At 46.3% G+C, this 26,502-nt stretch overlaps 1 protein-coding gene across 2 annotated transcripts in view; it reads right to left on the minus strand.

Annotated features, from left to right (window-relative positions):
- Positions 1 to 26,502, minus strand: part of LRRC75A (leucine rich repeat containing 75A) — a 191,444-nt gene that overhangs the window by 100,112 nt on the left and 64,830 nt on the right. For both annotated transcript variants that reach the window (XM_048824181.2, XM_048824182.2), the window contains exon 2: positions 25,909 to 26,037. In XM_048824181.2, the coding sequence (XP_048680138.1) occupies positions 25,909 to 26,037 (129 nt within the window). The remainder of the gene's footprint in view (positions 1 to 25,908; positions 26,038 to 26,502) is intronic.

The following is a 26,502-nucleotide window of genomic DNA, read 5'->3' on the forward strand; positions in this document are numbered from 1 at the left end:
ACTGATTCTTCCTGAACAAATCATGTTTCTCTAGGTGTCTGATAATTCCGTTCTTTACTATAGTTTCAGCCAATTTGCTCAATACTGAAGTTAAGCTCACCAGGCAGTAACTGCCAGGATATTCTCTGGAACCTTTTTTAAAAATCAGTGTTATAGCAGCTATCCTTCAGCCATCTGGTACAGAGGCAGATTTCAGTGATTACCTAGCACAGTTAGTAATGCTGCAATCATATCTGAGCTCCTCTTAGAACTCTTGGGTGAATACCATCTGGTCCTGGTGACTTATTACTGTTTAGTTCATCCATTTATTCTAAAACCGCTTCTTCTGACACAATTTGGGACAGTACTTCAGATTTGTCACCTAAAAAGAACAGCTCTGATGAGGGCCTCTCTCCCACATCCTCTGCAGTGAAGACCATTGCAAAGAAGTCATTTAGCTTCTCTGCAATGGCCTTGTCGTCTTTTAGCGCTTTTTTGAACAACTTTATTGCCCCACTGCTTGTTTGGCAGGCTTCCTCCTTCTGATGTACTTAAAGTTTACTGTTAGTTTTTGCGTCTTTAGCACATCGCTTCTCAAATTCTTTCTTGGCTTGCCTTATTATATGTTTACATTTTACGTGCCAGAGTTTTCTAATGAGGAAAACAGAAAGGAGCACTCCTGCCTATTTTCCCCATTCGGATTTGACTTCTGAATTTTAAAGGATGCCTTTAACAGCCTCCATTACTTGTTTAGAAACACACACAGCTACCCTTTTAAAGGGACAGTGACAGGATAAAATTTTTTTCCCCATAGTACAAACCATTGGTTCCTATCCTCACAGCAAAGTCAGATAGAGTTTAATAGTGATTTAGTCACTAGAGCAGTGGTCCTCAACCCGCGGCCTGCTTGCGGCCCAATCAGCACACAGCTGCAGCCCATATGACATGCTCAGGGCTATATAGGTAGTATTGGATGCGGCCCACAATCGTACATAGATTGAGAACCACTGCACTAGATAGTAGCATAGAAATTGAATAGCATTTTAAGATATTATTCTATAAACCTAAACATTTAATAGAGGATAAGATTCTTTCTATAGTTTTGGATTTAAAAAAAAAATCCTATCGAATTCTAGAACAGGGATTTAATTAAAATTCTATATTGAATTTATAAAGAATTGCAAAAAACTTTTTTTTCCATTTGTTCCACTATTTTACTCTAAATTTCACTTGTCTTGAACAATAAAAAATACCCAAACCATTCCATCTAGGTACATTGTTAATTCTGTAGGACTTTTCTATAATGATAAAAACAAAATAAACCAAACACGAGAGAAAGGTTACCATTTTCTATTAGCCACCTTGCAGAATATAAAATTCTCTCTCTGCTATAGAATTCTAGTTTAAAAGCCTTTAAAGGCTATCCTCTATTGAATTCTATTGGTTGTATAGCATATTTGCCTACAGAACCATATTTGCCTATAGAACCCTATTAAACTTTAGTTGGGGACTGGTCCTGCTTTGAGCAGGGGGTTGGACTAGATGACCTCCTGAGGTCCCTTCCAACCCTGATATTCTACGAAAGCACTGTTCCTGCAATTTGTTTTATGTAAACAGATTCCTGTACTCATATGGAGCACCTAGTGACCAAAATGGCATAAGCATATCAGTCTGCCTCCATGCAATACACTGCAGCAACAGAAGCTAAATCTGTATAGAGTTTCATCCCGGTTAAAAGTTAAGTTTCCATAACGTTAGTTTCTAGTCAATTTCATTTTTCGGTTCCCATGCACTAGCATTATGTTGCAATGTTTGGGATTCCAATAATGCAGAAGTATTTGGATTTTTTTAAACGGTGTCCTTTGGGACTTTTTTTTTAAAAAATATATCGTGAAAATATTTCTATTGGTCTTCGGTTTTGTGAAGGAATATTATGGGCCAAATCGGACCTATTGGTGTTCCTTTACATTAGCTCAGACCGGAAGCGATAGACACGAGAAGATGCTCAGATGCTGTGGTGATGAAATACATTGATAGGTAAGATAGAAGCACACGCCTAGATTGCCCATTTGCATGTGTCCAAACCAGACACAGGGGGAAAGATTTTTAAGAAGTCACTGAATTAAAACAAAGTACATTTTTCAACAGCTCTCTTTTTTCCCTCCAACCCAAATAGACAGCTTCCCTTAATCATTTTTTTTTAAACAGACGAGATACCCTGTTTGTGCTATAAAATTTCCTTTCTTAGGGTGCTATTAGGTGTCTTTATTTTTAACGGAGAATTTAATGCTTTTGGAGGCATCTGAAAATGGGCTTTCACTTTAATTGGAAAGCGGGAAATGCAATGTGCCAGCTTATCAGACAGGGCATGAAGTGCTGGCCCAGTCTTGGAGAAGAGCTGCTTATAACTAAAATGCAGCGCACCCTGCCTGGCTGGCTAGAACATTACTTTTAGACTCCAAGATGGCTCGTTAAACAAGAGGTAGGACAGAGAGGCAGCTGCGTAGTAACAGCATAAATGAGAGTGAAGGAAAATGAATGGGCAGGCACCGATTAATCAATGAGCACTCGCACAGGCCCCCCCCATCTCAGTTGCCCCCCCGAAAAAACCCACCAGAAACAAACAAAAACAAAACAGAGTGGCGCTGAGACAGTGCACCAGGTCGCAAGGCCACTCTCTCAGATTTGGCCCAGCCAGCTCTCTGTCATGAGAGAGGGGTGGCTGGGCCAAACCAGAGAGGCATAGGCCCATGGGAGCTGGGGGGCAGGTGATGGGAGAGAGTGGGGCTGGGCGGTCAGGAGGGACAAGCCATTTGTGGGTTATGCAGTGAGTAAGGAGTGCTTAAGGGACTCCAAGGTGAAGGGGTGCAGGCAAGCACAGGATGTTGGAAGTGGTACGGTGGGTTGTGAGGGGCTGTGTGCAGGACGGAGTGGGAGGAGCATTTGGGGGTCTGTGTGAGGGACAGGGAGAGAGGAGAATTCAGGGGTCTGCATGGGGTGGGGTGTATACTGGGTGCTTTAAGCAATGTGGGGGTCCCCAATGTCCATAGTGCAAAGGGCCCCAAAATTCTTCAATCTGGGCCTGCCAATGGATAACCTATTTCAGTTTTTAACAGTAGATTCTTTTCTCTAACCATAAACAAGCTTCTGCTAAAAGCTTGTTGGAAAGGAAAGCTCCCTATCCAAGAGGCAGCTCTGTTGCATGCAGCCGTTGCTTATGAAAGCCTGTAAGGCAGAGCGTGACCACTGCTTAACTGAACCTCTGGATATAAAGCGCTTTTCACCTAGACTGTTAAAAAACGTACCAATGAAAATCTTCTGTGCAAACCAACCACTCCTGCTCCAGCCTGCAGGAAGATAGCGAGCTATGTGTAAGCATTGCTGCCAGCCAATGTTCCCTCTAATTTTTGACGGGCCGTGTGCACAGAACATTTCTTCTGTGCAAATTGTTGTGCTCCTGTGCAAATTTTCGCCGTGTGCACATGCGCACAGTTTAGAGTGAACAGTGCTGCCGGCCCAAGGCAACAACTAACATAGTAGAAACTGTGGGAACAATTTGCTTTTGCTGCTTATGACTAATTGAAGGTTACAGTCTTGATTAGCTGCAACGCTGGGTCGAGCGCATGGAATGGACTGGGAACGGGAAGCAGTGTGTATTTTTTTGGAATCTCTCATATGGGTGGCGTAAAACACTGACAAGAGCGTTGTTTAAATGTGTCACTTAGTAGATGGCAGGTCATCATCACACAGGAATGACCAACAACCACTGAAGCAAAATTAACATTTCATGATGTGGTGCCTATAGCAATGCAAAACAGCAGAGAGAGAGAAACTGGTGACTACTGATACATTACTACCTAGGCTCCTGGATTCACCACCAAAGGAACATCCAGGAGGTAACCTGGGGCATAAGCCAGGGCTGCTGTTGAGCATAACTGGTGTGAACAGAACTCAGGCTCTCTTTCCGGCACGAAGAAAAGGAGGGCTAGTGGCACCTGAGAGACTAACCAATTTATCTGAGCATGAGCTTTCGTGAGCTACAGCTCATCATTCCTAATTGTGCTATGGGCTCTTCCCTCTCCAAAGGGTCCCAGGAACACGTCACCCTGAGGGAAAAAAATAGACCACACACACAATACTGCAAGAGCATTAGCCATGGCTCGTCCATTAACTCCATCTGACCCCAAACAGCCTCCATTTCCGTGCAGTTAGGAACACTCTGCGGTCCAAGTGGTTCAAATTCTAGCCCCGCCCAGAATACCTGTCATAGGTCCATTGTGCCTTTCAGCCAGGATTTGCTGTTTGCAAAAGGGAAAGGTAGATCGTATCCCCGCTTCACAGAGGGGTGAATACACAGTGGGTATGTCCACACTGCAATCACAAGGTACGACTGCACCTTGCGTAGACGTTTTCGAGCTAGCTTGAATCTAGCTAGCTCTGGGCCTGGAGCTGTGAAGCCCCAGCACCATGGGTTTCAGCAGGTTCTAACTGCCCAAGTAATTACTACGGGTTCTGGGTGGGCTTGAACAGCCCACATCGAAGCCTGTGATGCCAGGGCTTCACTGTTCCAATCCCCGGGCTGGCTAGATTACAGATAGCTGGGGTACGTCCACGTGAGCTGCAGTCAGACCCTGGCTCGCTCCCAACTGCAGCACGGACATACCCTAAGAGTCTGTGCTCTAGGTGCCTGCCATCAGCGCGATGGCTTCAAAAGACAGCAGGCCCAACGTGTGCTTTAAATGCCCAGTCTTGGCCATCTGGGCAGCAGCTCTTCTTGGACTCCAAAATGCTCATTTGGTGGAGGAAGAATACAGATGCAAACTGCCTCTGGTGTTGCTCAGTTGCGAGTGTCAGCCTGGACACCGCACTCCTGAGTCTGCATCTGAGAACCGGGCCATCTTCACTGGGATGGTTGGGAAATTCACATCACACTGACGAGCCGGACAATTAACTCCCGCCTTGACAATCACACAGAAGCCAGGTTTCGAATTAGAGACAAGGGGAGCTTGCAGATGGTGCTAGAAGGATCCCACAGCCCTGGATACTGGGAACAGGGTTGATTTTAACCTAAACGTAGTAAGTTCAAACAAAGAAATCAAGTGAAAACGAGCTCTGCTACCCTGAGACTGCAATTAGCAATGTAGAAAGGGATCAAAACCTGCGCCGATGGCTGGCTGAAGTGCAGCACGTGAGATTTCATGTTAACATGTTGGAATGGAACAAGAAGGTAATCAGGGGCTTATTGAAAGAGGCAGAAGTAGAAGATGAATGGGAGTGAAGTGCCAAAGGAATCTTTCCAAACGGGCACCAGAGTAACGCGCTCAGACTTGGGAGCTGGGTGGGGAAGCAGTTAAAGACGGCAACAGAATTCTCGCCGACAGACGGCCTGGAGGAGAACACGTCAGATAAAAGGAAGCGGCAACAAGAATATAAATCTCTCTCTTGCAAGATTGACTGTGGGATACTGAGTTCCATTCTCGTGGCAGAGAATTAGAAATGAAGGGCAGGGCAATTAAAAAGAGCTGAGAAACAACAGCGGATCCTTGCACTTCTTCTGATTTAGTTTTGGTATCATGGTAGCATGTACAGGCACCCACCAAGCCCAAGCCCCAGTGAAGGCCTGGATATTGGATGCATACGGCAGCAGAATTACCAGCATGGTTTTCCCCACCTCCCTCTGTAGCTCTAGTAAGGCTCAGGGCAAATCCAGGAATTCCTGGATTTTCCATGGCAGGCCGGGCTCCCCGGCTGGTAAAACGGGGGTTGTATCTGAATGCCAGCAGGAGTGAGGAACAGCAACACTTCCTGTGTTACATGTTTGCCCTTTCCAGCTCCAGCTCTGCCACAAGCCTCGCCTGACAGCACCACTTCTTCACCCGCAGGGATGCCCGGATGACGACAAATCTAGGTAGATGTGATTAAAAATGCAATCTCTCCCACCCCAGCCCGTCGCTCACCTTCGATCGTTTATGGAAACTGCATCCGCCCTGCTCAACTCCATCTGCCAACCTCACGACTTCTCCTGACCCCCTGGCGGCCTACCTCTGTAGTGAAATTACAGAGCACCCGAAGGCTGGGAGGAGGACACTGTCCCTCCCTCCCGAACTTTCAAAGCAGTATGCACCCCCAGCTCCCATGCAAGTCAGCAGGGGGATGGGGCCTTACAACAGACAAAAGATACAAGGCAACAGGTCTGGGGCGAGGTGGTGGGGGAATATCATCCTTGCAAGTGCCACATGGTGAGATCATGAAGGAGAAGGAGTGTAAGCCACGATCTATTCCAGTAAACATTGTGCCCCCCCATCCCCCAAATATATCGCCAATTCCTTGCAGACTCTGCGGATCATCTTTGGGGAGAAAATCCACAGCTAAGGAGGGGGCGGAGTTATCCACGGCACCCAACAGGCTTCCAACCCCACAGCGGTTAACATGCCTTCAGCTGCGTACTTTTGTCCCCTCTGCTGGTCACGATTTCATTGCCCCCTCTTTCCTGCCTCTGCAAAACCAGCTGAACAGACACAGCCCCACTGGCAGGAAGGGGAGCCACCCACCGGCTGCTACCACCCAGACAGCGTTCGTAGGCAAAGCCTTCACACGCTTTGATGTTCCATGCGTCCGCAGCAGATCCTCTCTCGCTGCGCCCTCCGGCCACCCACACGGGGCCAGGCTTCAGCTGAGAGCACCTCCGGTGACTCGGTTCTAATCGGGCTTTCATTCAAGGCCCCCAAGCCTTACAGAGAATCCCCACTCTGGTCTCGGAGAGCGGCGCTGCAGCTGGCAGAGGGAAAAGCATCCTAGGTAGCGAGGTGCAAATCAATGTCCATGGAGCACCAACTGTTACTCTCCGCCATGCTTGCCCAGCTCTGGTTTTAGCTGTAAGGCCAGTCCCCCCGCAGGCTGTCTGTGGGTGCTTCCTGCTATAGACCAGGTACGAATGAGAGGGACGTAGACTTATCCAGCAAGTTGTCAGCAAGGCAGTTTGCTACAGATGAGAGCCCAGCACGTGCACCGTCTAAGATCCATCGCGGCCCTCCACGCTCACCTGCTGGCTTGGCAGGGGAGAGGATGCAAAACCTGACTGAATGAATCCAGGACATCTGGAAGTTCGGAGATCTGCTCTGGATGCATTAAACTCTATAGAACCAGCAAAAGGCGCCCGTGGCAGCACGAGACAAGTAGCCCACGACCACGCTCAGCACCAGTACAGTCAGGTGACTGGCTATCAGAAGGGGATTCCCTGCACCTCAGTCCTTTCCCACCCTTTGTCTGCCTTGTCTACTTCGACTGCAGGCTCTTTGGGGAAGGATCCTCAGAGTGTTTGTACCGCACCGGGCACAATGGGGCCCTGATGTGGGGAGGAGTCTCTAAGCACTCCTTGTCATACGAGAGAGAAAAGAAGGGGTAAGAGGTCGCGGGAAGGGGCCTCACATTTGGGCCAGAGGAGAAGTAGATCAGTAATTCAATTTGGGGATGTAAAGCATTAAGTAGGGTCTTCCCCAGCCCAACAAAACGCCGGTGGAGCTTTCGGCTTCACCAGTGTAAACCCCAAACTCTTTTCAACCACCTGAGCCTGATTCAAAGCCCATTGACGTCAGTACAGGTCTGTCCTCTGACTTCAGCGGGCTTTGGATCAAGCCCCTTTTTACCTGCTCAAATATCAGTAGGGTTACAGATTTACCAAAACCAATAATCTGATACACTCAGGGCCCAATTCTGCAACCAATCAAACCCGTAAGGCACATAAATCAAGTCATTTCCATTTATGTCAATGGGCTTGATCCTGTGGGCAAGGATTAAATTACAGGAATAAGAGTTGCAAGATGAGGCCCCTGTATAGCTCAGAGAAACTGACTAGACCAAGAGGGCTGAGTATCCTAGAGAACAGGGATCTTAGCTACAGCCCGAAAACCATGCATTACCTTTACCTTTACAATATTTTTAGCTTTGAATGAATTGCACGTACAGTATCAGTAGAGCAACACCTGGCATCTCAACTTGGTTACCAAGGGTTGGAGTATATTCAACCCTGCTGGACTGACATCCCAGGGAAGAGTGATGTACAATTCAGCGCTAAGGTTTTAGATCTGTTCCTGCAAATTAATTTTGCTGTAGTGGTAAAGAGGCATCCAACGGCTACTCTGATTACTACAGAGTTTCTATTTACACCTATCAAAGAGGCATGTCCTAAGGCTGCGGGGATCATCGGCAAACCAGGCGCCTCTCGTAAGGGAAAACAGTAAAAGACAGTATTAATCATTCGCTTTGGAACAGCAATTCCAGCTTCCTAGCAGGAACGGTAAGGAAGAAAATAGAGAACCTGCTGGTGATTGATTGCAGACGCCCCAAAAGTGGCGCTAATAGGAGTAAGAATCGGAAGGATTGCGAAGGGTGTACGTGCAAGCGAAGAATTTGGCCCATTGTGATTGCAGGACAGATTCTGACTAATCCAGAGCCAAAGCTTGTTTAGCTGTGAAAACCAGAAAAGATCAGACCTATTCAGAGCATCTGTTCTCAAGCATCCAGCTGCAGCCCCTTCAGTTTCGACTGATTCTGGTTCCTGTAATTCGGTCTCCCCAGAATGCACATACAGATCTTCAGCGTCATTACACGTTGGTTACACGGTGGCCTGAGCGTTAAAGCAATATGGCAAAGCTGAAAAGCCGTGCGAGGTTATTGCTGCAGGAAGTGCAATTGACTGGAGCCCCTTACAAAGATATCCCACTAACTTTGCTGGCTGGTGCCTACTTTGCCCAACTCTCCCATCCTGCACACTCCTGTTAGTAGCTTGTCCTGCTAAAACCCTCTCTCAACATATAAATTGCACCAACTTTGACCCACCTTAGCTCTGGTCTATGCTGCAGATCTAGATCGGTATAACAACGTCGCTCAGGGGTGTGAAAAATCCACCCCTCTAAGCGACATAGTTATGCTGACCTAACCCCCCCGTGTAGACAGCGCTGTGTTGGCAAGAGGAGGTGGATTAACTAAGCCAATGGGAGAGCTCTCTCCCATCGGTGTAGGAGCATTTTCACTTAAGTGCTACAGCGGTACTGATGCAGCGTTTTAAATGGAGACTTGCCCTTTGGCTTTTTTTTTTTTTTTAATGCCCTGGTCCCCCAGAGGTGCATCTACTCTGCAGCTGGGAGACAGACACACACTAGGTCTGCTCAAGCTAGGGAGCTAAAATTAGCAGCGTGGATTCTGCATCACAGGCAAGCCACCCTCGGCCAAGTCTGCCTGACCCACTGGATCCGTGCTCAGGTAGCTCGCCCATGTCACCACCGTGCTGCAATGCCCACGCTGCTATTTTTAGCACACTAGCATGAGCAGTCCACGGGGGCTGGGAGGCATGCTGCCAGCTTCAGTGTAGGCATCACTTTCCACAAAGCCCTGCATGAGCAGTGGGGATGGCGGACTCAGATAAATGGCTATTTCCCACAGAGATGGGCCTCGGTGTGACAAATCCAGGGGTGGTTTGGGTTCAGGCCCCATTGTTACCTGAACCTCTTAACTTCAGGGCCACCTCTTTGGAAAACTAAAACCTGGAGGAACGCATCTTCCTTAAACTAGATTCTCTTGTTATCCTCTTCCTCTCACCTAGATTCACTTGTGGGCTCAAGCAGGATACATTTCAACTCACAGGGAAATTATTTTTTTTTTGAGTCAGTTATGAGCTCATCAAAAATTGAGTTCAGAACGTCTCACATCTGGACCATAACTCTTTGGCACTGTTATAGTACAACATGGCAACAAAGAACAAACAGTTCCATATAATCAACACTCACCATCTTCTCTAGTGAGCCACTCACTCTCAAGACAGGCTCACCCTACACAGTGTTTTAGGGAACAAGGAATTACTTCCATTATCCCACAGCTCCATGTCAATGCAGAAATTCAGAAGGATTTTTTTGGGGGGTGAGGTGTCGCTCTTATGTTTGCTAGTTACACATTTCATATTTTTATGTTAGAAACCAGCAATTCCAAGAGATTTCAAAGTCGGGATTCCCCCCCAGATGTCAGGCGAGATTACAGCACTCAACAGCTGATCTGCAGTGACTGGGGACTGTTCGGTTTGGTTGTGGGAGAGCACATCTCAAAACTGGTACAACCAAGTTCCTGAGACTCAACGAGAACTCACTGGTTCAGTTTGATTCCATGCAAGGAACGGTGAAGGCAAAGCTTATAAATGAGCAGCTGGGCCCCAGCTGGCAGGGGACAGATGGGCAAGCCCTTGAAATCTGCAATGGGAAAGACAGGGTGCTGAAGACAGGTTCAACATAAGCCAATTTCTACAGAATTGGAGGAGGAAGATAAGAGGGGGGTGGGGGAGATAAAGAAAAGATCCCACAGGTAATGCTCAGATTCCTGCAGGATCAGGGCCCTTAGTTCACACTCCAGCATAAATCCCCTTGAAGTCAACAGAACTCCTGACTAAGAACCTCACAGAGCATGGCCCAATATAACCCACATACAGAAAAGGATTTCAGTGGTTCAAGATCTATCAGCTACCATCATAGGCACTGATGCCATAGCAGATGGGGAGACATGTAGGAGCATATTCAAGAGCAGATAGATACCTCTGGACCAGACGCAGGTTGTACGATTACTACATACCCATATTTTGCTTCTTGCATGACTTGTTAATCTGAGTTTGGAGTAATGGCAAATGGCAGGTAGCAGCCACCCCTGCCTTCCAGTAATGGCATGGGCACATGCCAGTGTGAGCTGCCAGAGCGTGCCAGCCAGCGTTGGATGTGCCAGCATGACTGCAAATACTGCAAACCATCTGGACACCAAGGAAAATGGGAAGCAACAGATTTTTCCCGAAAGCTGACATTTTGCCGACGGGAGGGGAAAAATAAGGATTTTTGAGATGCCGTCTTGCTCTACTTCATGCTGCATGGCCCAGCAACCCGGATGGCTCACAGATCTCCATATGCATCAGAGAACACAGCTGAGCCCCTGCTGATTCACTTGCATCCCAAACTGATGGGCAGACAGTGTTGCGGTTAAAGCACTGGCCTGGCACTCAAAAGCTCTGCCACAGACTCTGTGCATGACCTTGGGCAAGTCAATTAATCTTTCAGCATCTCAGGAGCTCATGTGTGAAGTGGGGCAAATTCCTCACCTCATCCGGATGCTACAGGGAGAATTCCTCAGGGTTTGCTGGGAGTGCAGACACCCGGGCAATAGGAGCCCTCCATACAGATAGATGGACTCACATAACAAGCAATATATTGGTGCTGCCAAGGCAGGAGCAGCTGAGCAGCAAATGAGAAGGATCCCACCTCTTTTGTGGTGTCTTCTTTCGTTCTGCTCAACAGCTGGTTCTTGGGACTCTCCTGCCCCGCATACGTAAGCCTCAGAAAGCTGCCCCCATCAATAAGCTGTGACTTGGAGAACTCACACAGACAGGTGTACCACCATTTGTCAGCGGTGCTCTCTGTGCAAAGCGCTCCTGGCCTGCAGGTCTGCCTAAGCGAGACCTTCGGTGAAGCCTCTTCATTAAATCGTTCATCTTTGCAATTCAGTTTGCCGTTGGACCATTTGTTCCCTCACAGTTCAAAGTCTCGCAGGCAAATCCAAGGACAGATATGAAACCATCCATCCAAAAGCATTAACTGCGCTGGCTAGAGACTGAAAACGCTCTGTTTGTATTTACTCCTTAAAGGGTACATCTGCAATAAAAAACCCATGGCACCAAGTCTCAGAGCCTGGGGCAATTGACAGGCACGCAGGGCTTGGTCTGCCGCACTAGGAATAGCAGTGTAGCCATCCAGCCTCGGGCTGGAGCCTGCCTGGGTTCTGAGACTCATCCCCACTTGTGAGATTTCAGAGCCCAGGCTGCAGCCCGAGCCCAAACCCAAACGTCTACACTGCCATTTTGAACCCCCCGAGTCATGTGACCTGGGCTGGCTGCAGCCACTCCGGGGGGTGTTTTATTGCAGTGTAGATGTATCCTTAGGGAACAGAAAGGGTCTTAATACACGAGCTTTGACACTAAATGCAAATAAATAAATAAATAAATAAATAAATAACGAGCCCAAGAATGTGTGAGTGAGTAGGAAAATCAATACACTTCCTTCCTATGCAGTAAATTATGTTTTGATTAAAAGCCAAATGATCTGTTCTCAAATGTCAATTACCATTGGAAAACATCAAACCTGGGGTTGCTGTTTAATGAGGTTCCTGCTTCTTGACCACATATTTCCCTAAGGAACCGTTGCTTTGGTTTATGGGAACATTTGCAGATGAAGTTAGTGCTAAGGGATGGTGCTGGGTTGACCGCTTCGGAAGCTCAAGTCCTCTGTTTACCCTTAGGACAGGTACTGAACAGGTAGGAGAAATTTACATGGACTTTGCTCAGAGAGACTATATTACAGCAGTGTCTAGAGAAGGCCTCCATTGAGAACAGTGCCCACTGTGCTCAGCACTGTACATACACAATACAAGAGAGTTCCTGTCCCAAAGAGCTTACGGTCAAAACAAACAAGATAAGCAAAGGATAGGAAGGGAAACAAAGAAGCGATTTGCCCAGGGTAATGCAGCAGCAAGGCTGAGCACTACAGGTCTATGGATTTTTCTAACTGATGATCAAGTTAACAGTGGTTTAGAATGCAACAAAAATCCACAAATTCCAGCGAGGCCCATTAGTCCGGCAAGTACTTGTTCAAATTATTAGGGAGCAGATGGTAGTGTCCACAAGACAATCTGCAAGCTCTCCAGTCCTGCTGAAAGAATTTCAGCAAACACTTTCCTATGTAGCTCAGTCTCCCTTCCCTGCCCAATTTTATTCTGCAATATTTTTCATCTGGTCCATTGCTGGGAATAAGTGAAAGGACTCTAATGAAGCCCTTACCTAACTGGCATCTAGTCAAAGGGTCTCATCAGAGCAAGACTCTGACTTGTCTGCAGACATTTCAACAACATATTGAAATAAGCAACACAACAGGAACGTCACCGGGGTCTCGGTTCAGATACCCTGAGCGTGCATTCATTGAATTTCCCCCTCCGTTATATCCCCTCACATCAGCAGAGTTCAGAAAGGAAAAAAAAAAAAATCTCAACCACATTAATACCAGTGAATTCCACAGCACCTTCCATCCAGAGATCAGAAACTGCCCGACGCTGACAACCCTCCTGCTAGGTCAATATCACTCTTAGTTTGCATCTGAGGCATGGAGAGGGAGAGTTATTTTATTTTATTACTATTGATGATATGTATTGCAGGAGCACTTAGAGGGCCCCAAACAAGAGCTGGCTCCATTGTGTTAGATGCTACAGACAAGCCAAGGGTAGGAGAAAAGAATAGTTGTTATCCCCATTTTATAGATGGAGAACGAGGCAGAGAGAATAAATTGCTGGCCCAGGGTCACACAGGAAGTCTGTTGTGATGCTAGGAATTTAACCCAGATTGTAAAGTCTTTGGGGCAGGGATTCTTTTTCTTCTTAGTACAATGTCTAGCCCAATGGCACGGAGGTCCCCAGGCACTACCGCAACACACCTACCAAATCACCACCACCAGAGTCCTTGTCCAGTTCCCTAACCACAGTTACCTGACCAACACCACCCAGCGAGGCTCCAGCTTCACTGCCAGAAAAGGGGTGGTTAGCCAGGATAGCCAACAGGTAAACTAGGAGAGGTCAACACTATCGCCTCTCCCTCCACCCCCATGGTTGACCTGGTGGCAGTCCCTTGTCTCCACTAGGATTTTACGGCACGATAGCGAATACATGCTAGTTCTCCAGGGCAAATACACACCTTATAGCCTGAGACAGTATCGCGATGGTGCAAACACATTGAAATATAGTGGCCTAGTCTTCCCTATGGAGAATAGGGTGTGTTCTTAACTGGAGTTAGCTAACTTGAGGTGAAACAATAGCACAGACAAGGCAGTTGTAGTCATCATGAGAGTACCAGGCGAGACTCCAAAGCAGGCATTACTCGACCTGCTAACTTATGCAAAAACTACGCACCCTCCGGCCTTCACTATGCGCTCGCCTCCAGTTAGCTCACTAATAAGACAAGGCCAGCGAGAGCAGGGGTGAGAGGAGATAAGGAGCAAGGCTGCATTCATTATCCAGCCACACTGCAGAAAATTTCAACAGGAGAGTAAAAAGTTTAAAAGCTGGACAGGAAGCAGTGTCCCATCCACAGTGGTGTTATCTCTACGTAGAAATTGGGAAGAGAACCAGAAGTCCGGACACTCATTTCCCATTCTAACCAATGGTTAACACCCCTTCTCTGACTTCAGTTGCTACTTCAGATATGGTCTCACACTCACACCTTCTTGCGGTGTGCTTCAGGATTCACTGGGCGGAACAGCAGTGCAGACATTTTACAAGCAGACTTAATTCCTATTACATCTGATTCTTTTTCAGAGTTGGTTCCCACTTCTTTCCATACATACAAATAAACTCCTGCTTGCCCATCCTCCTGAAAAGTGACCCTGTATCTGTTTCTTCTGCCTCAAGGACTTAAAATACTTGAGCCGCCTAGAATCCCTTCTGATTTGGAGCTGGTTCCAAAGTTTACTTTGGATGCTTAGCAACAGTTGCTTTTTGAGAAAAGATCAAATATGTTCTAAGAAGCTGTTGGGAAATTGCTTTTCCTGCTCTGTGTTCCTTTTTAACCTTCTCCTCCACCACAGCTCTGCTTAATTAAAGCCCACAACGGCAATCGATGGGGCAGCGTCACCTGCGATGCCCTCGTGAGGTCGGCAGGGCAGAGAAAGTTGGGCAACGAGGGCCACTTCTCACGTCACTTGCCTGTTCAACTGGCGTCTGACATTTTGGAGGCATTTAAAAAAAAAATTCATCTCAGAGCAGGCAAAAATCCATCTCTTGGCATTCAGGCCGGTTTGCATATTACCGTGCACTGATTAGAAAAGGCTCTTTGCTTATTAAGGGAATCAAGAAAGGGTTTCACAGATCCTGCCAGCTTGCGTTAAGTTCCGGCTCTTACAGATGCCGGATTTAAATGCCCAATATCAACGTATACGGATGCATTCCGTTTGCCAACAGAGCACGATGAACAGATCGGACTCCACGGCCAGGCAGTCTGCTCCAACACATCCTCTCCTAGCGCAGGAGCACAGCGCGAAGCTCTCTGCACGCCTGGGCAGTGTAGCGGGAGGGCACAAGGTCTCTCTTACTCCCCTGCACCATCTGCCCCTGGCAGGGTCGCTGGGCAAGAGCAGGGAAAGCTGCCTCCTTAGGGGTGCTACACTGCTCCCTTGCTGCACCTGGCCCCGGCTCTGTCCCCTCAGCCTGCCAGCACCACATAGAATCATAGAATATCAGGGTTGGAAGGGACCTCAGGAGGTCATCTAGTCCAACCCCTGCTCAAAGCAGGACCAATCCCCAATTAAATCATCCCAGCCACGGCTTTGTCAAGCCTGACCTTAAAAACTTCTAAGGAAGGAGATTCTACCACCTTCCTAGGTAACGCATTCCAGTGTTTCACCACCCTCCTAGTGAAAAAGTTTTTCCTAATATCCAACCTAAACCTCCCCCACTGCAACTTGAAACACTGCAACACAGCTGTAGCAAGGCACGTATCATGCAGGGCACGTCCTGCAGGGAGGCGGATTATCGCTCTCCAAAGCACACCGATTCCTGGTCTGCTCATGGGGCAGCTGTCGTGCGGTTCCAGACATGGGGCTTGCCGCACAGCCACAGCTGAATCTTTCAAAAAATGGTTATTCCTTCAGGGCTAGACTGCAATGCCCATAATTCATAGGGCAACTGACTTCAGCGGGACTATGTGCAGAGTAAAGTGCTACTCAGAGGGAGTTTGGGTGTCCCAACCAGGATATTTTACACCTCAGACACTAACCAGTCTGCTACATTAGGGACAGACCGGGGGGGGGGGGGGAGGCACTTATGGGTCCAAAAGTGCCCCTAAGCTTGGCCCGGCTGCATCGGTAATAATCAGACCTGGCTGAAAAACCCAAAAGTAGTTTTGTGAAGAAAAAAAATCCATTTTTTTTTCACTTCAAAAGGTTTGAAACAGAACAAATGTTTTGTTTTTTCAAATTTTTCAAAGTTTTAAATTGTTTTTTAAACAAAAACATTACCAAAAAAAGATTGATAATTTACCAAACGCTGGGTTTTCCATTAAACAAAATTGTCAACAATTATTTCATTACGTTTTTGAGAAAATATTAGATACCAGTTAGAAAAAACAATGTTTTTGTTTTTTTTGCAAAAAAACAAAAAACACTGACAACTTTTAGCAAAAAAATTAGTTTTCTTAAAAAAATTTCACTGAAAAAAACATTTCTTCAACAAAATAATCTCAGAAAAAAAAATCTCAATCTCATAATAATACTTGGTTCAGAGTAACAGCCGTGTTAGTCTGTATTCGCAAAAAGAAAAGGAGTACTTGTGGCACCTTAGAGACTAACCAATTTATTTGAGCATAAGCTTTCGTGAGCTACAGCTCACTTCATCTGAGCATCCAATGAAGTGAGCTGTAGCTCACGAAAGCTTATGCTCAAATAAATTGGTTAGTCTCTAAGGTGCCACAAGTACTCCTTTTCTTTTTGATAATAATACTTGGCATTTATATAGCATCTGCCATTCAAGAATGAACCCAAATTATTTATGCACTTTTATGGACTACATATTATTACCTACTTGATGCATCCATGTGATCTCAAAGATTAATGAGACCCTTCTAAAAGTTCTTCTGTAACAGTCCAACCACTATAGTAACTATTGTAAACTATAATATTTTTAACTACGCCATACATAAATACTTATGTACTTTTTTAATCCAGGGGAGGAGAGTCTTGTGTCACTGAAAAAAGAATATTCCTTATGTTTATTCCCCAGACAAATAAGTATCTTAAATGCTATCCACCCACATTTTACTGCTATGGAGAATAAACCAAACCCTCATAACAAGCTGAATTTCCTTCAGAGACTAGCCTGTAAAAATCTGTAATGCAAAATCTAATTCCATCACCTAAATAAGCAAAGCCTTTCCAGAGAGATGTGGTCTAGATATACAAGCGGGGATGGTGACCCCATCGAGCTGCTTCAGAGGAAGGGAAATAAAGCAGCAGAGAGTTTAACAACAGTAGATAATCCCCCATACCCTTTTATTTAAAAACCACTTCAGAATCATTCAGGACTCTGCAGTCCGAGCAGTCCCACCGGAGTGGCGCTGCGAGGCTGGGGTGGTCACTGTGGCACAGTGCAAGATTCTTTTTCTTGGAAAGGGTGCTGTGGCTTATACACCGTTAATATCCCTGCTGCTTGATTTTGAATGACTTTTGGAAAGGGCTGGAAGAACCTCTTTACTTTCCTGGATCAGAAAGCACAGCTAAAATACAGGGTTGTGTCCTGCCACTGTTCCCAGTGATTTTGTGTATTAAGGAAAAAATACCTGAAGGCCACAGAGTAGACCTCAGTTAATTACCCCCATCCGCACCCCTGCCAAAAAATAACCTGCACACTTATCTGGGAGAACACATTCAGCGTATCACATAGCAGGGACGCTAAACAATGGCTACCCGGCATCCAGCCTGCTTCGACGGAATACTTGGGGTTGTCATCTGTATTACAGTAGTGCCTATAGGGCCTCACTAAGATCAGGCCTAGGCATTATACAGATGCAAACCAAGAGAGAGGCCCTGCCCTGAAGAGTTTATAATCTAACTAGACAAGGCAGGGCTATTATCCACATTTCACAGATTGGAGAACTGAGGCACAGAGATAGAACCAGTGCTAGCCCACTGGGGGCCCTAACAGGAATATTCCCCCCCTCCCATACTAAAACAGGCAAGTTCTTATAATAAAAAGCGAATAGGGGTCCCCCTTGAGCTGCTCGGGGCCCTAAGCAATTGCTTAGTCTGCTTATGCTTACTGCTAGCTCTGCACAGAGAGATTAAGTGACTTGCCCACAGTCACACGGGAAGTCTATGGCAGCGTCGGGAATTGGACCCAGATCATCTGAGTATCAGCCCAGTCCTTTAACCACAAGGGCAGCCTTCCTCTCTGTCTGGATAGCAAGAGGGTTTATCCTGTAACTGTTTATTGGAGACCACGGCCATTAGAGAGAAGGGAGGGTGTAGAGGTCTGAGCACTGATCTGCAAGCCAGGATCTCTCTCAAACATTCATTGTGTGGGGTCTTGGTCAAGTCACAAACTCCCTCAATTTCCTGGGTCCTCAGTCTGCATCCACACCCAACTCCTGCGGCTATTGTGAAGATCAATTTGTTTATCTTTGTAGAGGGCTGTGGATCTTACTATCCTGTACTCGAGTCTAATAAAAATGAAGAGCTTGTTATGGCTTCCCAATTAAAATGACACGCTGGCTTGCCAGCCTATGGGATACAATGCTGCACATTATCTTAACGCTTCTATAGCCTTTCATGTTCAAAGCACTTTACAAAGAATAGACAATTCTCACACCAGCTTACTGAGGGAGCCCACTAAGTATTACCTACATTTTATACATAGGGAAACCGAGGCAGCGGAGGTAAGGCCCTAGATGGTGTCAGCATCAGAGCCGGGATTAGAGCTCAGGAGCTCCTTTGTTCATTACCTGTCCGGCTGGCAGGACGTGACGCATAACTTAACAACAACACTTTCCCTTTCTAAAGAACCTTTCATTCAATGCTCCCGAAGCACTTTACAGAGATCAATTAAGCAACCCTCAGAACACTTCTTTGAGGCAGGGAAGAATTAAACTGAGACAGAGAGCTGAACTGCCTTGCCAGAGGCCTACACCCCAAAGCCAACAGTCCTGATTCCTTGTAGACAATGCCTACAAGGAAAGCACTCCACACTCACCCTGGCTCACCAGGATGCAAACGTAACTCCCCAGGCCACAAATGATTGGACAACTTGAGGAAGCCTTGAGAAGGTAGATGGGGATGTACGAGTATGCACAAATCATTCATTGTCAATGATACAGCCCACATGGAACGATACACAACCGCTTCCCAATGGAGGTGATGGATTGGTTTCATTAACGTTTAGCTGAGACAGGTCCTACTTTGTTGCACTTCTTTCACATTTTGGAAAACTGAAAGATAAATTACTTGACACCGCCAAATCTTTCCCTCTTTAGCGACTCTTCTTCAGTCACTAGGTACCACAGAGGAATTTCTGTCCTTGAAATAAACTAATGTCTTTCATCGCTGTTTAAGTAGTAATCATTCTTGCACACGTCAATGAGACCTCGTTAGGTATTGGTGTCAATTGTAAGACTGACACAAGTGCTTCGGAACTCCTCTTGAAGGAAGTAAAATGCTATTGATGATCGCTTCTTTGGGATGCCCTGGGATACCAGGCACCAAGGCACTTTCCAAACTGTCCCAGAACAAGAGCAGCCACCATTCTCACCCAGCCAACACATGCACACCTAGGAGAAAGTGAGGCAGGGATTTAATGGCAGACAAACATCACAGCAGGAAGTGAAGAAAAATATCAGAGTCTCAACTGAAACTGCGAGGAGAATTTAGTTAAACAGAATGTAAATCCTCAAAAGTTGATTTATCATAGAGACCAGGAATAATAGTCCAACCCTTGCAAAAATCATCACTGCCGCACCCCCTAGTTTGAAGTGGTTTCCATAATATACAAGGTTTACAGTTTGGTTCAATGGCTCTCAGCACCCTCACTATGCAAATTGTTCCAGCACCCTTGATTGACGATGACTTTGATCAGTAATCAGGAGCTTGGTGCTATGTCTAGCAGGCTGGAGCAATGGGTCAGTGCCAACAGAAGGAGCAGCGCTCCCTACTGAGTTCTCAGCCGCACACTCCCCAGCACTTAAGACAGGTAAGGGGAAAGGTACCCTAGAAAACCTGAGAGAGAAATTGGTTTGCATAGATAATCCATCTAGTGCAAATCCATCATCAACCAAAGATTCCTTGCAGGTATGAAATCTGAGAAGATCACAGGGCAAAGTGGCATGAAGGAACCTGTGTTTTTTTGGCTCTAGACTGCTGTGTCTATATCTAATAGAGTTAACAGGTGAATGACAGCCCTGACCTTGCAATGAAGCACAACGCACAGGCCACACAAATAGAGAAGCTTCCAGGCTTGGAGCCTGTCTCTTCAAAGGCAAAAAGAGAGTGACCCCATCACAGAATGTGCTTTCCTGATGTATTTCTGTGTCACCACATTGACACTCGGTGGGCAGCCACTTAGACGTTTTGATGCTCCTGCTCAGGGCATCCCCCCTGCTACACTCCAGGCACTCCCCACCTCTATTATGAAACAGCAGATTTGCATTCCAGTATCTGCTAAACCCATCTTCAGAGTTCGCAATCTATGAAATCCAGGAGAGAAAGAAGTGGCCTAATACAGGACCTCAGGAATCACAACGATGTAGCAATTCGGAGATAGTCATCTTCCAAAGAGTTTTACAAACCACTAATTATTTCTGGCGGCACCTCTACGAGGGAGGTACCCCCCATCTACTTGCCCAGATAAAGTGACTGGCCAGAGGCTACAGAGGGAGTCTGTAATGTCATAACTGGGATGAGAACTCAGAGACTTCTCCTCCCTAGGCCTGTGCTCAGACCACTAGATCTCATCTCCCTCATCTCTGCACATTGGTCTTGTATACAGAGTAGATTACTGGACAGCATCCCACCCCTTATGCAACGGACATCAGTTTAACTAGGGTTGGGCCCATTAGACGCTCAGTGCCGGCGCATAGAGCTCAGTGTCAAGGAAACAGCTCTCAGTTTGAAGAGTTTAATTTATTACAGCTTCAGGTCATGCTGATCCTCCAGACTTACTTGTTTTTTGCTAAGTCTTGCTGGCTTCCCCTAATGTGGAGGTGCTGAGTGATGATTGCCAGTAATGGTGTCACTGAAAATTACACAGATGTTACCATTATACAATTTTAGCCTTAAAAAAAAACAAAAAAAAACACAGTGCCATTTTCTTCCTGCTTCAGCCTTTTTCTATTTTCCCACAGTTATTACAAAAGAACTTTTCAAAAGAACATCTCTTATTACAAAGAAAACAGGAACGTGGGACAAAACACATTAAGTAACGACAGATACTGGGAGTCGTTATTAGTGAAGTGTGAGCTTCCCAGCCACTTTGATATTGCAAAATATTTTAATGCGATGCAGATGTATTCAGCTCCCATACAGAGGGATTTTCAGAAGCAAGCCTGGCCAAAAAGGAGCATTAATGCAGAATATCACTGGCTTTGACAGTCAAATCGTTCTCATCTCCTTTGCTATTATTTCAGATATTTGGATATAAGAAGAATCTGGCTCACAGCTTAGCTTGGATCCTGCAGTGAAGAAGAATACTTCATGCTTACAAAGTCCACGGCATCTGAAGATTGCAACACACGTTATAAAGGTGGGTAAATATCACTTTCCTCATATTACTAATAGAAAAAATAAGGCAGAAAGGCACAGAGGTTGGCTGCTCTGCTCAGAGTCACACAGTGAGCCAGTGGCACAGATGAGTCCAGAACCACAGTCCTATACTATAACCACCAGACTGCACTGTTCCTTCCCACCCCGTATTTGTAACATCAGCATTTGCTACCATCAAAATTAATGTGATGTCAGGAACTCAGAACAACAACTGTAATCCAGGGTCATGTCACAACACACAGGCTGGGGGGCTGGATGAATGATGCGGCTGGTAATAGGTTATGGTAGGGCGCTCCTGTGATAAAGACACAGAACTAGCAGTAAGGGCATTTTGGTTATAGTTCATTGACTTCCCATGGGACTCTGGGCATGAAACCTCCCTGTCCCTTGATGTCCCCATCTGTGAAATGGGGAAACCAACCCTGACCTCAGCAGAGTGCAATGAGACCTCATTCATTTGCGTCTGACGTGCTACGAGGGAGGGGCTAGCCACAAGTGCAAAACATTATTAGGGAGCGTCACACCTCTGACCTACAGCAGGCCATCAATGACCCAAAGTCGTTCCCCTGCGACGCCTATGTCAAACGAGTCTCTCTCAGTCCCTCTCCCCGAGATCACGTATCCACGTCATAAAAGCAGAGCTCTGATCAGCACTAAACAGCCCCTCAGAAAGGCCCAGGGTGAGGTGAGTCACGAGAACTGATCTTCCCTCTACCCAGGACGAGCAGTCCCCTCTCAGTCAGGGTTGAGGCATGCCAGAGAAGGAAGCATACGCTGCCTCTTACCTACGTTGCACCCATTCTGTGACTAGACAGAGCACTTTTCAGAGCTGTCAGCCTGGCACCTTTCCTCAGCCCCTGGGGGGTGGGGGCTTGAAAGGGAAGTCTCAACCCCCCTCTTGCCCCCCAGGGCGGTGGTTGTGAGGAAAGAAATGCTCATTTAAATGTCTTTGATCGTTAGCAAATATCCTCCTGAAATGTCACTGGAAAACAACAGACAACGGTGAATGAATTCATGTTTAAAACTGATTTTCTGAGAGCTTCTTTCACTATAAAAGCTCCCTCTCATACTGCAAAGAGCACAGAGCCCAAGGTCCTCAGCAATAGCTGTTACTGGGCAACAGACACTGATGGGTGATGTCTCTGGGCAGGGCCCAGCACAACTCCTCTGTATAATGGACAGCGCTTAGTTTGCGGTCATGCATTCCAACAGGATAACCACATTTCAGGTCTGACTCCAATCTGGTGGAAATCTGGAATGACTCCACTAGAGTTACTCCACATTTGCACGAATCTCACTGAAATCAGGATCAGGCCCATCAGGAGAGCAGCTTTAAGGGGAGTTGTATTATACATTCTTGCATCCAACCGCAACCCCTGCATCCAAACAGGGCCAGAATTTGGAGAATGTTTGAATCTGGCTCCTACAAGAGACATCACAAAACTCATGCCCTTTAGATTTTAAGGCAGATCAGGACTACATGGCTTAGGCCCCACTGCAGCCTTGACACTAAATACACTGACATGCCTAAGAAAACTCACCCAACTAGGATCCTGGGTCGACTCTATTCGAGGCACTCTAGCTTCATGCAACTCAAGGGAAGACTCTTCCCCCACTGTGGGTGTGAATTTACTCCTGTGGAATAAATGGACTGTGTCTGCTGGAGAGTGCTGAGCAGCAGAAGACATTAGAAAGTCAAGGCAAACCTTTTCTCTGGCCAGCTACAGAAGTTCATGTTTACTCAGAGTCTGGAGAAGCCACTAGGTTTTTATTTTAACTGAGAGGTAAAATACCAAAAGATCAGCCTTAGGATAGGGGTGTTCTAGACAGACCCTGAACTGAAAGGGTAACAGTGCAATAACCAGAGCTCTGAAAGTGGACTAAAGCAAAGCCTAGCCAAGAGGGATAAAGCCAGCAAGGGGCCCTGATGATCTTCCACAGGGATGTGGTGGTTTCTGATTAAAAAACTGGGTTTTTCCCTTTAGAGCAGTGTTTCCTGAACTTTTGAAGCTGAGTGCCCTTCAGGAAAATCAAACCAATCGGGCCAGCTTAGCCTGCTCTCCTTCCACCTTGCCTTGCGTTGCTACAGGCCTTCTCCGAGTAGATTGTACAGATCTTCAAGACAAGACCCTTCCTGTCCTTTCTTACATGCTTTAATGAGCATGGAAATGGTTAACAACGCTGACATTTAAAGTATCTTTGCTGGCACCCGAGTTAGCACCCACAGAGTTGGTTCCTGAAATTAACATGCGCTTAGTTTTGTTTCCAAGCAAACTTTAATCCATGGCAGGCGACTCGTGGGAGAACAAACACACACACCAGTGATGGACTGAATCTCCACTTTACCCCATTTATTACCTTGACTTCCACCCCTCCACCCTGTCCTGATCCATATGTAGGCAAGATTAAACCCAGCCAGTAATTTTTTTTTTGGAGGAAACAGAGCAATGTCAGTTACAACGAAAGCTTTCACTAACCATACAGCTCTGCAATCTAGTTCACATTTCCCGACTCTGCGTGACCAAAGAATTTCCCATTGAAGACTGAATGACATTTTGCAGAGGAAAGTAATCGATTTATTTATTTTAGGTGTTAATATGTCTCCCATTGCCATAGCATTTGAGAACCTCACACTCTTTATTGCATTTATACTCAGTGATATTACACCCAATATTCTTTCAGAAATATGCTTATGATATGAATAGGGCATAACCAAGATGTAAATTTATGCAAGAGGGGGCATGTGAGGTATCATTGGAAAGGTGATGATTTACTGAATGTGATTATCCAATTTGTATGCCTGTACCATTTCTGTATCTGGAAGTAGGAATATTGACTATGTAACAGTTACAACTGCGTTTTCACCTGGGGAATGCCCGCTGGACAGTATGCAAACAGCCTAGATGGGCCATTAAGGAGAACAATAGAACTTTGAAGATGCGACTCTCACTCCTTCCTGAGAAGTTTCCTGGGATGCTACTTTGACACTGCAGGGTCAGGTGACCATGTCACCTGGCACTGGACACCAGGTTGGTCTGCTGGTATTTTTCCACTAAAGGGGGGTGGGGATCAAACAGAGAAACAAAAGATTCCCGACATATGTAAATCCTATTTAAGGCTGGAGAGTGAGTTAATCAGGGTCTCTGGTTCTTCACGGACTCCCCACCCAGGATGACTGCTGTAAACACCTAAGACTGATCTGGGGAAAAGGACTGACACCCAGGCTGTGACAGGGGTCTGGCCTGTGAAGAAAAATAGATGGAGCTTTAAGCTGCAAGCAAAAGCAGTTCGTCTTCAAGGAACTCTGCAACCTGCCTAAAACAACATTTAGGGTGAGAAATTACTATTGGTAACCAGTTTCTTTAGTGAATTCAGCTTAGTTTGCATGTTTGTTTATTTTGCTCAGTAATCTGCTTTGATCTGTTTGCTATCCCTTATAATCACAAAATCTGTCCTTTGTTGTCATCAGAAACCACACACTCCCAAGCTTTGCAGGGGCTGATGAAATGGGGCCTGCATCCCAGTCGCTCTTGCAAAACACACCCTGACTAATGAGGTCCAAAACCAGAATCACTTCCATTTCTGTCCATCCCTAATTTAGAACCATCATTCCAACTCCTTTTCCATGACTCATCAGGGCCAGATCCTCCTCTGGGGTAAATCAGCATAGCTCCCATTGACTTCCTCCAATTTATACCAGTGGAGGACCAGGCACGTTGTCCTCAAAAACTGACGCAGGGTGGGTTAGGAAGGTTTCTGCCATAACTGCAGCTGACGTACAAACACGTCCAATATTGATACACTGCTTTGAACAATGTGGTTTCCATTTTTGACTTTGAAGAGAGCACCACAGGGCCAGCTCTCCCCCACTCCACGATAAAACCACCAATATGATGGGATGGGATGGAAAGCAAATCCCGGTTCTGACACCACAGTTCAGACCCATCGCCCCGTCCGATGACTATTCGGCTCAGGCTATTCCTTCTGACTGCCACTCTCTCCGGGCCCCCATGCTGCTAGCTTTGCTTACAGCACACTCAAACACTCGCAAAGACAGGGTTCTATTTCAGCTACCTCCCTCCTTACAGGGGCGAGAAATGTGTCATCTGGGTACTCGCTTCATTTAGAGAGACAAGAGGAAAGACAGGCATTGCAGAAATCAGAGATAGAAAAGGCCTAGGAAGTCATCCTGTCCATACCCCTGTATTGTTCCAGACAGTAGGTGCCTTGGTGCTTTGCTCGAGCAAATGAGACAGGAGGAAAGAGCAAAAACAGGGAATATGAAAAAACAAGGAACAAAATTAACTAAGCATTAAATGAACGTCATTCGGGTTGTTGGCAATTCACAGAGAGTACTGTGCATCGATCCGCTCTCCCCACAACAGGACATCTCTACTCAGAGGATCACAATCTGTGTTAACCTGAAGGTATTTTGTGCAGCATTGATTATAAAAAACAAAAAACAAACAAACAAAACAGCTTCTCATTTACAACAAGGCTACATTTCCCAAACGATCAAGTGACTAGAACTGCCTTGGTCAGGTAGTTAGAGCGAGTTACCTACCGGTTTGGGGCAATGGATGTATCTAGCGAGACTGATGATCAAGTCATGGGTGATTGGATCCACCAGGTTTCGGAAGCTGGCATATCTATACAGGACATCATCCAGGGAGGTCGATTCCATTCCTAAGTCCTGCAGAAAACAAGAGCAAGGTAAGTTACACTAGGAGGTCTGATGGCAACAGCCCATCTCTCACAATTCACCTGCGTTGGCAGTCTCAGGGCGGTAGACAAGGAGCTGAGATGTGCCCATCTCTAAGTACCTTGGCGAGGGGACACTTGCACTCCAATGCTTTACCTGTTCTATGGAGAGAAGACATCAGGCTCCAGGGCTGTCAACCTGGCACCTTTCATAAGCAATAAACTCACTGAGTAAACTATACTCAGCAGGCTTGATGCCTCTCACTCACCCAGGGGCAAGCCACAGGTGACTCCACTGAAATCTACAGAACTATGCCAGTGTAAGATCACTGGGAGGCAGAATCTGGCCCAGCGTGTCCCAAGACACAGCAATGTAAGGAATTTTAGCACAAACCCCACAACGCCATTAAACACACTAGTGTATACTGACCATTCCTCTCTTTAGCTTTTCATGGGG

This window comes from Caretta caretta, chromosome 17 (assembly GCF_965140235.1).
Source record: "Caretta caretta isolate rCarCar2 chromosome 17, rCarCar1.hap1, whole genome shotgun sequence".
NCBI classification, from domain to species: Eukaryota; Metazoa; Chordata; order Testudines; family Cheloniidae; genus Caretta; species Caretta caretta.